The 12,213-nt window shown below is 46.4% G+C and overlaps 1 protein-coding gene across 1 annotated transcript in view; it reads right to left on the minus strand.

Annotated features, from left to right (window-relative positions):
* Nucleotides 1–12,213, minus strand: part of LOC148524760 (collagen alpha-1(XXI) chain-like) — a 145,470-nt gene that overhangs the window by 38,676 nt on the left and 94,581 nt on the right. Inside the window, exon 11 of the mRNA XM_088471634.1 lies at nucleotides 692–852. Coding sequence (XP_088327760.1) covers nucleotides 692–852 — 161 coding nt within the window. The remainder of the gene's footprint in view (nucleotides 1–691; nucleotides 853–12,213) is intronic.

The raw sequence follows: 12,213 nt of genomic DNA on the forward strand, positions 1-12,213 counted from the left end.
GGACCAATGGAGGTCTTTCCATTAAAAGGCAAGCATTCCAAACCCTTCTTGGAATCTGCGTCCACTTTCCAAGAGCGCAACCATAAGGTGCGGCGAGCCACCACTGCTGCCGAAGAGATTCTCGAAGTGAGGAGACCTATATCCAAGGCTGCCTCATTAATGTACGTGGCTGAGTCTCTGAGATTACCCACTAACTCCACCTGCTCAAGTGACGAGTCAGTGTCCAGAGACGCCTCCAAGCTATCAGCCCAGCGCTCCATGGCTCTGGCTACCCAGCACACGGCCATAGCCGGTCTGGTCGCCCCCCCAGCAAGGGAAAAAATGGATTTCAGGCATATTTCAACCTTGCAATCCACAGCATCATTCAAGGAGGACATGGAGGGCATGGCCAATGTAGCACTCTTCACCAGGCTTGTGACATGCGAATCAACCTGTGGAGGTGTTTCCCATTTTGAGAAATAATCATCCGCAAAGGGGTATGCAAAAGCCAAACGTTTTTGAGGCTGGTACCGCTTACCCGGATTTTTCCACGCCTCCTCTAAATGATCCACTAACTGACAAGATAGAGGAAATACAGTGGCATCACCCTTAACATCCTTAAAGAAGGCGTATGTGGATTTAGTCACGGGGGATCCTCATCTTCAATAACCAACGCTGTATGGACTGCCCGTATAAGGCCAGGTATATATACCTTAGACTTGGACTCCGCCTCCTTTGTACGAGGGGGCTCTTGGTCCGAATAGTCAAAAATCTCCCCGTCATCAGACGTCACATCATCCTCATCATACTGAGGGGTCTGAGACACCAACGACCGATTAGTAAGGATTCCCCTTGCAATACGTCCATCAGGTGCTGTACAGTATTGGACAATTAATTAACCCACGCAGGCTCCTGAGAGACCTGGGGGGGTGACAGCGGGAGACACTGGGGTATCATTGACTGCCGTGGGAACCCCTGAAGTTGGGATGAACCCACCGACTGCTGCGTTAACCCCAACTGGGGGAACGCAGGGGGAGGAGTTAACTGGTCCACAAGGGTTGTAAGTGCCTTAGCAAAACAAGCCCAGGGTGGTTCCTGCACAGGCATAGTGACAGAGATAGGGCGTGATATCACATAACAGGCCCTACACATTCCCATCTCCCTCCGCAAATGGTACATTACATTTAGTACACTTTAGCAGGAGAGGAAAATCACTCTCGGACATGATGAGTGACAGAGTGTATGTGACTCCCCACACAGAAAAACAATAATGGCCCTCATTCAGACCCGGACGCAAGTGGGCGTTCGTACGTTCGGCGTACGTACAGAAATATGTTAATTCAAGCACTCGCTCGTAATTTCGAACGCATCGAAACATCCTCCCCAAACTCTACCAACCCCTCCTCTAACTAACGAGCGTGCCAAATAGCGAGCGTACATCCCCAATGTGGCTTGCAGGGAACGCACGCACAAGTTCAACCCGGAAGTGGGCCTGTCAGATTCCGATTACCTGCTCCTTTATTCTGCCTACCTCCCTCAATCGTATCATGCCAATCAATATATCAATTATCTTAATTGCTCGTCATTTTTTTTTTTTTTTGGCAATGCAATAAACTTTACTCTTGTCCATGTTTGTGTTTACCCGCAGAATACGTACGGCTTAAACATTTGCTTTTATTTGTCAAAATACATGTTTGAGCCAATTAAACATTTGTTTTTTTTGTTTTTAACCACGCATATTTTACTGGGTTCATTTCTTTATTTAAATTAGATTACGCATGTCACTGCATCAAGCCTAACATAACTCGCAAAAGATTTGTGGCCCTGTCGAACACATGACTCATACACTAACCAATAGAATTTGTCCTGTTAATTACCCAAATACATTAGCCAATCAAATTTATTTTCTGGTCTTTATTAAAATTGTTTTTTATAAAATACACCATTGCCATCATGAGAGCCTCGGCATTCACCAGGCGTGAGCTGATGGTGTTAACCGAGGTGATGGACAGGCGGATCACCAGCCAGCCTCCCCCCATCACCAATAGGGAAAAGCGTTCCGCATATGCGGAGGTACGTGGCCGCCTGCGTTCCTTCGGCTCACGCCGCCACATCGGCCAGCTGGAGCGCAGGTGGTCCGACCTGCAACGGCGGACGCCCCGCTTGCTGGCATGCTTTCGCATGCAGATCGCAGAAAGTAAGTTTTTTTGACTGTGGTTTTCATGTTTATCTTTGTGGCCCTAAAAGCATGTGCATGTTTTCATGTATGGCCTATTTATTCTTTGTACTCATATCTGCATGTTTTCATGTATGGCCTATTTATTCTTTGTACTCATATCTGCATGTGCTAGTTTTCATGTATGGCCTATTTATTCTTTGTACTCATATCTGCATGTGCATGTTTTCATGTATGGCCTATTTATTCTTTGTACTCATATCTGCATGTGCATGTTTTCATGTATGGTCTATATATTCTTTGTACTCATATCTGCATGTGCATGTTTACATATTTGTGTTATCAAAAATTAGTGTTTAACAAGGTCAGGGTCGAAAATAATCACAATTTGTTTCCCATCTTTTAGGGGCAGAGCGAAGACTACGGCGTCATCGCCGTCAAAGACGGCGCTCTCGGCCCCTCTCCCCAACCCCCAGCCAAACATCCACACCCCAAAATTCCCGAATTTCCCCCTCCTCCCCAGCCTGCACAGACCCTGTGGAACATGTGTCGGGGCTCCTTCCCCTCCATCCCAATTCCCCCTCCCCTCCAACCACCCCTCTCGTAACTACCCTCTCCCCTGAATCCCAAATCACCCCTCCCACCTCGTTGGGGAATGTTGGCACCTCCGAGGAGGACGAGGGAGTTGCTTCTGGACCGGGCGTGATTTTGAACGGTATGTTTGCCTTTTTTTAATCTTTTTTTTTTTTAAATGTTTGTATCTAATCCTGTGTCTGTTCATTTTTTTGGGGGGGGTTTGTCAGAATTTGGTGTAGATTTCTGTTTGTCTTTACCTTTTACTGCTGATTTCCCCATACACATATTCCACCTGTCAAAATCAGATGTTTTTTGGTGCAATTTTTTGGGTGTCCATATTTGGGTCCTTGGATTTTTTGGGTTAAATGTGCTTTTGGTCACAATATTGTCATTTTTGGCTAGCTTTGTTTGGCTTGTTTTTTCATTGGGTTTCATTAATTATGTATTAAGCCCCACACTTTTCTAACCCACAGGGGACCAGAGGCGTTTGGCGGACCTAGCTGGATGCGTCGAAAGGATGCGGGGCTACGTCTTCGGGCTGCTGGTGGTCCTTGACCATATGTCTGTGATCCTGCGTCCCTAATTTTTTTATTTTTTTTAAAAATAGTTGTATTAATAAAAAATTTAAACTTAACGTTCTGTCTCATTCCTTGTCTCCAAATCTTAGATTGTTTACACTGACATAAGTAGACTCTTCCAGCAAGTATTTGAAATTAATGTCACTAAGATTGTGTGTTGTATTTTTAAGGGAAACAGGCACATGAAACACCTAACAGTAACAATCTGCTTGGCCTTTTTTTGTGTGTGACAATTTATATATTACTACATTTTACATGTTCCAATTTGGGGGGCAACCTTCTTAGGCCGAGATTACAAAGCCTACTGATTGTACAGAATTCCTTTTGGTGTTGGTTTTGACCCAGAAAGCATATTTAAATTTAGATCAAATTGCGTCATTACAGGATTAACCCTTAAAACATTTTAACGTGGGTGAACCTGGTTACACTTGCTTGTAATGGTCAATAAAATATTCAAAATTACACTCTCAAAACATTTATTCACAACATAACTAAAAATCCAAAGTGTTGACTCACAAACAATACACACAGTGAAAATAAAAAATACAACCCATCAAACACCATATGAAAAAAGAAATGAAAAATCAAGAACTGGTTGACGAAGGAGCATGCCAACATGATTCAACAAATGTTGCGTTGCAATATTGGTTCCAGAATATATATCCAATGTGTCCCCATGATGGTTTTTTTTGGGTAGCAGGAAGTAGTCATCGTTTGAGTCCCAAAGATTATGAAATCAAACAGAAGATGGGAACCAAAAAACAAAATAATTAGATGGTCTCCAAAAATCCTTACCACATTGTGTCTAAAAACTTTTTTGTTGCCAATAATTACCTAAAATATCTGGCCACCACATCATCGCGTATGGCCCCCCCACATACTGACCTCCGACCAACCTCGGGGGGGCCATCCTCAGGCAAGGCATCCTCTGGCTGCATTGGGACACCACTCCTTATGGCGATGTTGTGAAATATCCCACACAGGACCACAATTTTCGAAACCATATTCGGCAAATACCTGAGCTCGCCACCAGAGCAGTGGAGGCATCTGAATCGGCCTTTTAAAAGGCCGATACAGCGCTCCACCACTTGCCTAGTGGCTGTAAGTGCGGAATTAAAATTACTTTGTGGCCCTGGTGTGGGAGCCAAATAAGGAGTGAGCAGCCAGGGCGTGCAAGGGTAGCCACTGTCTCCTGTGAAAAAGAAGTTACAACATCAGGATCACTGTGTATCAAGCTTAACATTGTTATGTACTAAAGGTCTCCACTTACCCAGAAGCCACGCATCACCAGCTTGTAGGTTGTTTAATTTGTGCCATATCCCTGATTGCCGGATGACGAATGAGTCATGTGCACTTCCGGGTAATTTTGCATTCAGGGACAGGATCTGGAGGGAGGCATCACATACCACCATTACATTCAGGGAGTGATAGTGTTTCCGGTTGCGAAATATGGCCTCCAGCCGTGCTGGAGGCTGAAGTGGTATGTGAGTACCATCCACAACCCCTACGATGTGTGGGAAGCCAGCTATTTGGTAAAAATTGGCCTTGGCCACACTAAGGGCACCCATATCCAAAGGCATTGTAATAAAATGATGGAGGTGCTTGAAAAGGGCCTCCATCACTGCCCTCAGGATCCGGGAAAAGGAGGATTGTGAGATTCCCGCCACTATTCCCACCGTTGTTTGAAACGATCCTGAGGCACAGAAATGTAACACCGCCATAAATTGCGGAAGTGGTGGTATTGCTGTAGGACTGTCAATTTGCCGCTCAAGATCACTCTCTATTAATGAGAGAGTGTCTATGATGATTTGGGGCGGAAGACGGTAGCGTCTTAACACCTCATCATCGGGCATTCCAAAAAGGGTGACACGTGTTCGATATATCTGGGGCCTTGCACGCCTACGATGCCTACGCCTGGGACGCTAATTAATTCGCAAATACAAGGCAAAAATACGCAGATAAAAATGCGCTAATTAATTCGCAAATACAAGGCAAAAAAAAAGCAGATAAAAAAAGCAAATTAGTTCAGCCATTTCGGAATCACAAAACCAAAGTTTAAAAGTGTAAGGTCAAACAAAGTTGCGTTATAAAAAACATGACCATTTAATAAACAAGGGAAAATATAAACTTACCAATAGAGGATATATAAGTCACCGGATAAAAAGGTCGTTGGGGCAGAGCCAAAAGAAACCTAACAAAGGAGATTTTTAAAGAAATTAACGAGCCAAACTTCACAAAAAGAAGGAGACACAAAGTGAACTAAAGTAAGACGGGCAAAAACTTGCCAAAAAAAAACACGAAAAAGAAAACAACCACAGCAAAAAAAGCGAACGGAAAATAAAACTCCAAAAAGACAAAACAAAAACCACACCAAACAACGCCAAATCCAAATCCCGCCAACAATCCACTCCGACCAACGTAACCTCCAACAACCAACAACCGCCACCTCGACTCGAGACGCCCCAAGCCATAAATAGTGTTTATTTTCCCGCACAAATTAAGGAGGGATCATAGGAACGCACAATGAATGATGCGGACGAAAAATAAGGACGCATGTATAAATACGTCACGACCAAAAAAAAACGTTCTGGTGTATTTCTTGTTGGAAGATAAGAAATGGCTACAGACCAGGGAAACAATGGCCAAGAGTCTGCCGGTAAGTATTTCATGCATTTCCAAACAAGGATTATTTTGAAACATAATATAGTGCAAGTTGTCAAGCTTAAATTTCTCAACGTTTAAACAAATAGGTGAGGAGGATGACATGGAAGAGGCTGCTGGGCCCAGGATTCCGGGCAAAGCAGGGAAAAAGAAAAGGCAGCCACAATTCACAAGAAAGGAGATGGAGGTTTTGGTTCAGAAGTGTGTGGACATCCTGCCACAGGCAGACAGGAATATGGGCGTAAGCCAGAAGTGGAAAATGTGGGAGGAGATAGCCAGTGCTGTCAATAGGGTGGGTGATTATGTCCGTCTAGCCCGGGATGTCAAACGGCGGTAAGTAAAAACTTGACCCTCCTAAAACCAAAAGCCAAAAAAACCCCAGAATAATGGTTCCTTTTTCACCCACAGATGGCAAGACTTCAAATATCGCCTGAAACAAAAAATGGCGGACAGGGCTAGGCATGCAAGGGGGACAGGTGGGAGTCCCACCTCTGTGTCATTGGAGTTGAATGATTTAGAAGAGCTGGCACAGGGGTGTGTGCAGGCTATGGAGGTGTTTGGCGTGTCCAACATGGATACGGACATGCCAGACTTTGCGGCTCCTCATGTTGTCCCAGGTAAATATTGTGATGTCATCAACTCTGAAATGTAATTGTGCCAATATGTAGATTCTAATGTGACTTTTTTCTCATTTTTCAAACAGAGACACAGACGGATGAGTCTGCTCCAGAGGGGAGCCTTGGCCGCAGAATTTCTGCTGGCTCTGCAGGGGAGGAACCAGTACATCCGGCTGAGGACCCTGCAGAAGCCAGTCCAGGGCAATCCCCCTCGCAGGCAGTGTCCCTCCTCACAGAACTCAATTTTAAATCGGATTTCCATACGGAGATTCTGCAGAGGATGGACGCCAGTCTGGTACGGGTGGCTGAGGCCCTGGAGCAAAATGCTGCGGCCAACGTGACCATTGGTCAGGCCCTGGCGGAAAATACCAGGGCCAACATCCGCATCGCCAATGCCCTGGAGCAGCTCGTTCGCCAGCACATGGTGGAGCCGACCTCCCTTTCTGCCGGAACATCAGGATCCTCCACCTCTGGCACAACATCAGCCAATCCTCCAAATGTGCCTAGCCCTGTGCCTAGTCCAGAGGCCACAACATCTGCCTCTGGACGGGCCAGCCCGATGACATCCCGGACCCGGTCTGGCGCCCTCCCTCCCCCAGCCAAACGGGGGAAAAAACGTTGACAGCACTGGCTACTTTTCCCACACTCCTTCTGTGCTTGCCCCATATTCCTTTCTGGCCAAAACTTCCCTCTCCTTTCTTGTGAATTGTTTTTAATGTTTTGATTTAAGTTTCCATACCTTTTATGTTTGCACAAATTATTTTTTTTTTAGGAATAACACTGCCAAAAATGTTTGGGCCAAAAATGTGCCACAAATTGATTTTAATTTCCAATAAATTGTGAAAAAATGTTTGACATTGTATTCTGACATTATTTTAGAAATGGTTTACATTTAATCCTGGCCCACAAGGCAAAAACGAGCACCCAAAAAATTAAAAGTTGAATAAAAAACAAAGGGCACTTTAAGGAACACTTTAAAATTTACATAAGGATGCAAATTCGCCCGACAAATTCAATTTGGAAAAATACACACAAACATGATGACATTATTGTTACAATAGCACAAAAACCAAATATCAACCCCAAAAAAAAGACCAACAAATGTACGCGAATTGATTGTGTAAACCTAAATTAGCAGCTATGATTTCCACCTGCGTACGGTTTTGTGCTAACCAAAAAAACTGTTTGCCAAACACATTACAAGCTGGTTTTCAATTCAAAACTGATTGTTTTTCTGACAAGCCGTGATTAATCGATGCAACATCGTGGAGGGCCGGGACGGAGGAGAAGGCCATCGCCAATGTGGTCGAGTAATCCAGACCCCAAGCTGTGCGAGCAGTTTGAACGGAAAGAGGATCATCCAGTGACGTATGACTTGGTACGAACACATTTGACGTTCGCAGAAGATAATGTATGTACGCCCAAAAAACGCCTCGCCTGCGTTTTTCCATCTCCACCCCCGTCAACGCCCAAAAACGCCCTGTTCTGTCAATCACATTTGACATGTCACTTCCTGTACGCAATTTGATGAACGAGACAAAAAAAACTCGCAATATGCCGTACGCACATGCGCAGTGTTACACCGACGCATGCGCGGTTTCTCAACATCGGAACGCAACGTGCATACTGCTGTTAACGAGCGGCTCTGAATGAGGGCCAATGTTCACTGTTAGGTAATAAACACCCTGCAACACTGCACCGCAAGGGCTTTAGCAGAGGAAGAATAGGGATAGTAAAATGGCTGACAGTAGAAAGTGAAAGTACAGGCAGCAGCGCTAGCATGAAGCCACATACAATACAGAAGTAAACCCTGCACTATCAGCGCTAAGCTCAACTACGCAGACACAGAGGCCCTGATTCAGAGCCGGACGCTCTGACAGAGCGCTCGCTCTGAATCAGGGCCTTCCTTCTTAATTTTTAGAGCGGCCTCCTGGCCGCTCGTATAGCTGTGGGTGACCACCCATAGCTATAGCGAGCGGCCAGGAAGATGGTCTCGATGGTCAAGACCATCGCAACCATCGGGCTTGCGACGAGAACCTTGTGGTAGGGTCTTGTTGCCGCAAGCCCTGGAGTGCTTTCGGCTCTGGGAGGGGCTGGGCTGCACATCCTAATATTAAACATGATGATAGGTGCTAACATGCTGAGACCAGTAGTTCTACAGCAAAAAGGAGAGGGGGGGGGGAGGAGCAGGTGCAAATGATCATTTGTTTTCTTAGTGCTTATAGTGTGCACCTGCTCCTCCCCCCCCCTCTCCTTTTTGCTGTAGAACTACTGGTCTCAGCATGGTAGCACCTATCATCATGTTTAATATTAGGATGTGCAGCCCAGCCCCTCCCGTTTCCTGTGTGTGTATTTAAGGTACATTCTGAAGTTGAGACCCTTCTTTGGGCTAGCACTCTTCCGGCCTGCCCCAGGTGATTTTAACTGGTATGGGTCCTTGCATTGCAGTACACACATCTAATGGGCTCTATGATAGGTAAGTCCTTGATAAATTAATTAGTGTGTTAGTATTAGAGATGTTAGGGACCCACCTGTATAAGGTTCACCGTGACGTGGTAGGTGGGCAAACATCTTTGGCCAAACATGTACTAAGAAACCTTACATTTAAAACCATGTTAATTATTAGTCTATTATAGATATTTTGATCATTTGTTTTCTTAGTGCTTATAGTGTGCACCTGCTCCCCCCCTCCCTCTTTGCTGTAGAACTACTGGTCTCAGCATGGTAGCACCTATCATCATGTTTAATATTAGGATGTGCAGCCCAGCCCCTCCCGTTTCCTGTATGTGTATTTAAGGTACATTCTGAAGGTGAGACCCCTTCTTTGGGCTAGCACTCTTCCTGCCTTCCCCAGGTGATTTTAACTGATATGGGTCCTTGCATTGCAGTACACACATCTACTGGGCTCTATGATAGGTAAGTCCTTGATAAATTAATTAGTGTGTTAGTATTAGAGATGTTAGGGACCCACCTGTATAAGGTTCACTGTGACGTGGTAGGTGGGCAAACATCTTTGGCCAAACATGTACTAAGAAACCTTACATTTAAAACCATGTTAATAATTTGTTTTCTTAGTGCTTATAGTGTGCACCTGCTCCTCCCCCCCTCTCCTTTTTGCAAAAAGGAGAGGGGGGGGGGAGGAGCAGGTGCAAATGATCATTTGTTTTCTTAGTGCTTATAGTGTGCACCTGCTCCTCCCCCCCCTCTCCTTTTTGCTGTAGAACTACTGGTCTCAGCATGGTAGCACCTATCATCATGTTTAATATTAGGATGTGCAGCCCAGCCCCTCCCGTTTCCTGTGTGTGTATTTAAGGTACATTCTGAAGTTGAGACCCTTCTTTGGGCTAGCACTCTTCCGGCCTGCCCCAGGTGATTTTAACTGGTATGGGTCCTTGCATTGCAGTACACACATCTAATGGGCTCTATGATAGGTAAGTCCTTGATAAATTAATTAGTGTGTTAGTATTAGAGATGTTAGGGACCCACCTGTATAAGGTTCACCGTGACGTGGTAGGTGGGCAAACATCTTTGGCCAAACATGTACTAAGAAACCTTACATTTAAAACCATGTTAATTATTAGTCTATTATAGATATTTTGATCATTTGTTTTCTTAGTGCTTATAGTGTGCACCTGCTCCCCCCCTCCCTCTTTGCTGTAGAACTACTGGTCTCAGCATGGTAGCACCTATCATCATGTTTAATATTAGGATGTGCAGCCCAGCCCCTCCCGTTTCCTGTATGTGTATTTAAGGTACATTCTGAAGGTGAGACCCCTTCTTTGGGCTAGCACTCTTCCTGCCTTCCCCAGGTGATTTTAACTGATATGGGTCCTTGCATTGCAGTACACACATCTACTGGGCTCTATGATAGGTAAGTCCTTGATAAATTAATTAGTGTGTTAGTATTAGAGATGTTAGGGACCCACCTGTATAAGGTTCACTGTGACGTGGTAGGTGGGCAAACATCTTTGGCCAAACATGTACTAAGAAACCTTACATTTAAAACCATGTTAATAATTTGTTTTCTTAGTGCTTATAGTGTGCACCTGCTCCTCCCCCCCTCTCCTTTTTGCTGTGCTTTCGGCTCTATCAGAGCCGAAAGCACTCCCACTGACATCACTTGTGATGTCAGTGGGGCCGGCCCCGGACGGAAGGTGTTCCCATGGGAACGCCTCCGTCTGGGCAGCCACGCCCCTGGCACGCCCACCAAAGGGGGCGTGCTGTCACTCACCATCGACAGCATGCCCCCTTTGGTACGAGACCCGGAGCGACGGCTTGCCAGCACTCGCTCGCGAGTCTGAATCAGGACCAGAGTCTGGTAGGAAACAGCGCTGCATACTCTGACCTTGCACCAGAGGAGAGGTATGCAGGGGGGACCCGGACCACGATACCACCGTTTCAGCGTCCAGCAACGCTTGCCAAGCTTGTGAAGTTGGCCACCGAGGAGCAGAAGGAGGCGGGCCCGGGGGAGGAGCAACTACACACAGGCACAGAGAGGCCTTGTGCAGCAGGGGAGGCGCCGGCTGCTGTGCAGGGAAGGTGCGCTCCCCTGGACTGCATTTAGCCCCCAGGACGCCGGACGTGTCCGCACCGCCGCGGCCCGCTGTCCCAGGGGGGTAGTGGAAGTGCAGGTTAGTACCTGGCTCCACGCTGCATCCAGTCCCCAGGGAGCCCCCTGCCTGGAGACTTAGGACTGTGTTCACGACGGGGACCGTCTGCGGGACCCCGCCGCTTACCTTCTTCCCCTTACATCCAGCCACAGTCCAGGTAACCGGGGTCACCACTAGCTGTGACCCCAGTTACTCAACAGCATCCCCGGATCGGTACCGGTGGGGTGAAGGAGTGACAACATGGACGTCAGTACTGACTGTCCATGCTGTACACTCAGATGTGCAGCCACAGCTGCCAAAAACAACTTCAGGGGCCAAAACTTCCCCCCTCTGTTACAGGTGCTCCGACTCCGACCCGGGCATCGACGAAAAACTGAGTGCCTGAGGGTAGGGAGAGGGACCCCAGTACATCCTGGGAGGATGAAAAACGTAACTCTGTGGTGCCCGATGCCTGACGTCATCACCTATACCCCAAGGTATCCTGTGGATAATCTATGGACCCTGAAGTAGAAATTAGGAGTATAAACATTGTCCTTACGAGTAGAACTGCAGGTCCCAGCAAGTCTCCCCTGCATGCTGGTACTTGGAGGACCACAAGTAAAAGCATGGGGGCCATTAAGGGCCCGCTGGTACCTGTAGTTCACCTGTAAAGAAATGTTTAAAAAACCACAATACACACACACACACAGTGATGGTAAAGTTTTTAATACATACATACACACTCACACATACTCACCTACATTACCTGGACTGGTCCCCTTCTCCCTGTAGGCATCCATGGTCTTGGTAAAACGAAAAAATGAGTAACGCAATCCACGCAACAGGCAACAACCACGATGGTTGTTACCTCCCGAATGAAGAGATCAGACGCGGCTTCTGCCTTTGTAGAGCCGTATCTGAGCGTTCATTGGCTGAGAGAGGTCCCCCCTCTCTTAGCCAATAAACGGCTCCCTCCATTGAAGTCAATAATGGGATCTGCAGAATAAACTTTAGTAACCCTGTGGGTCTCCATAGAC

The sequence above is a fragment of the Taudactylus pleione genome, unplaced genomic scaffold (assembly GCF_031769625.1).
Source record: "Taudactylus pleione unplaced genomic scaffold, aTauple2 ptg000116l, whole genome shotgun sequence".
Taxonomy (NCBI): domain Eukaryota; kingdom Metazoa; phylum Chordata; class Amphibia; order Anura; family Myobatrachidae; genus Taudactylus; species Taudactylus pleione.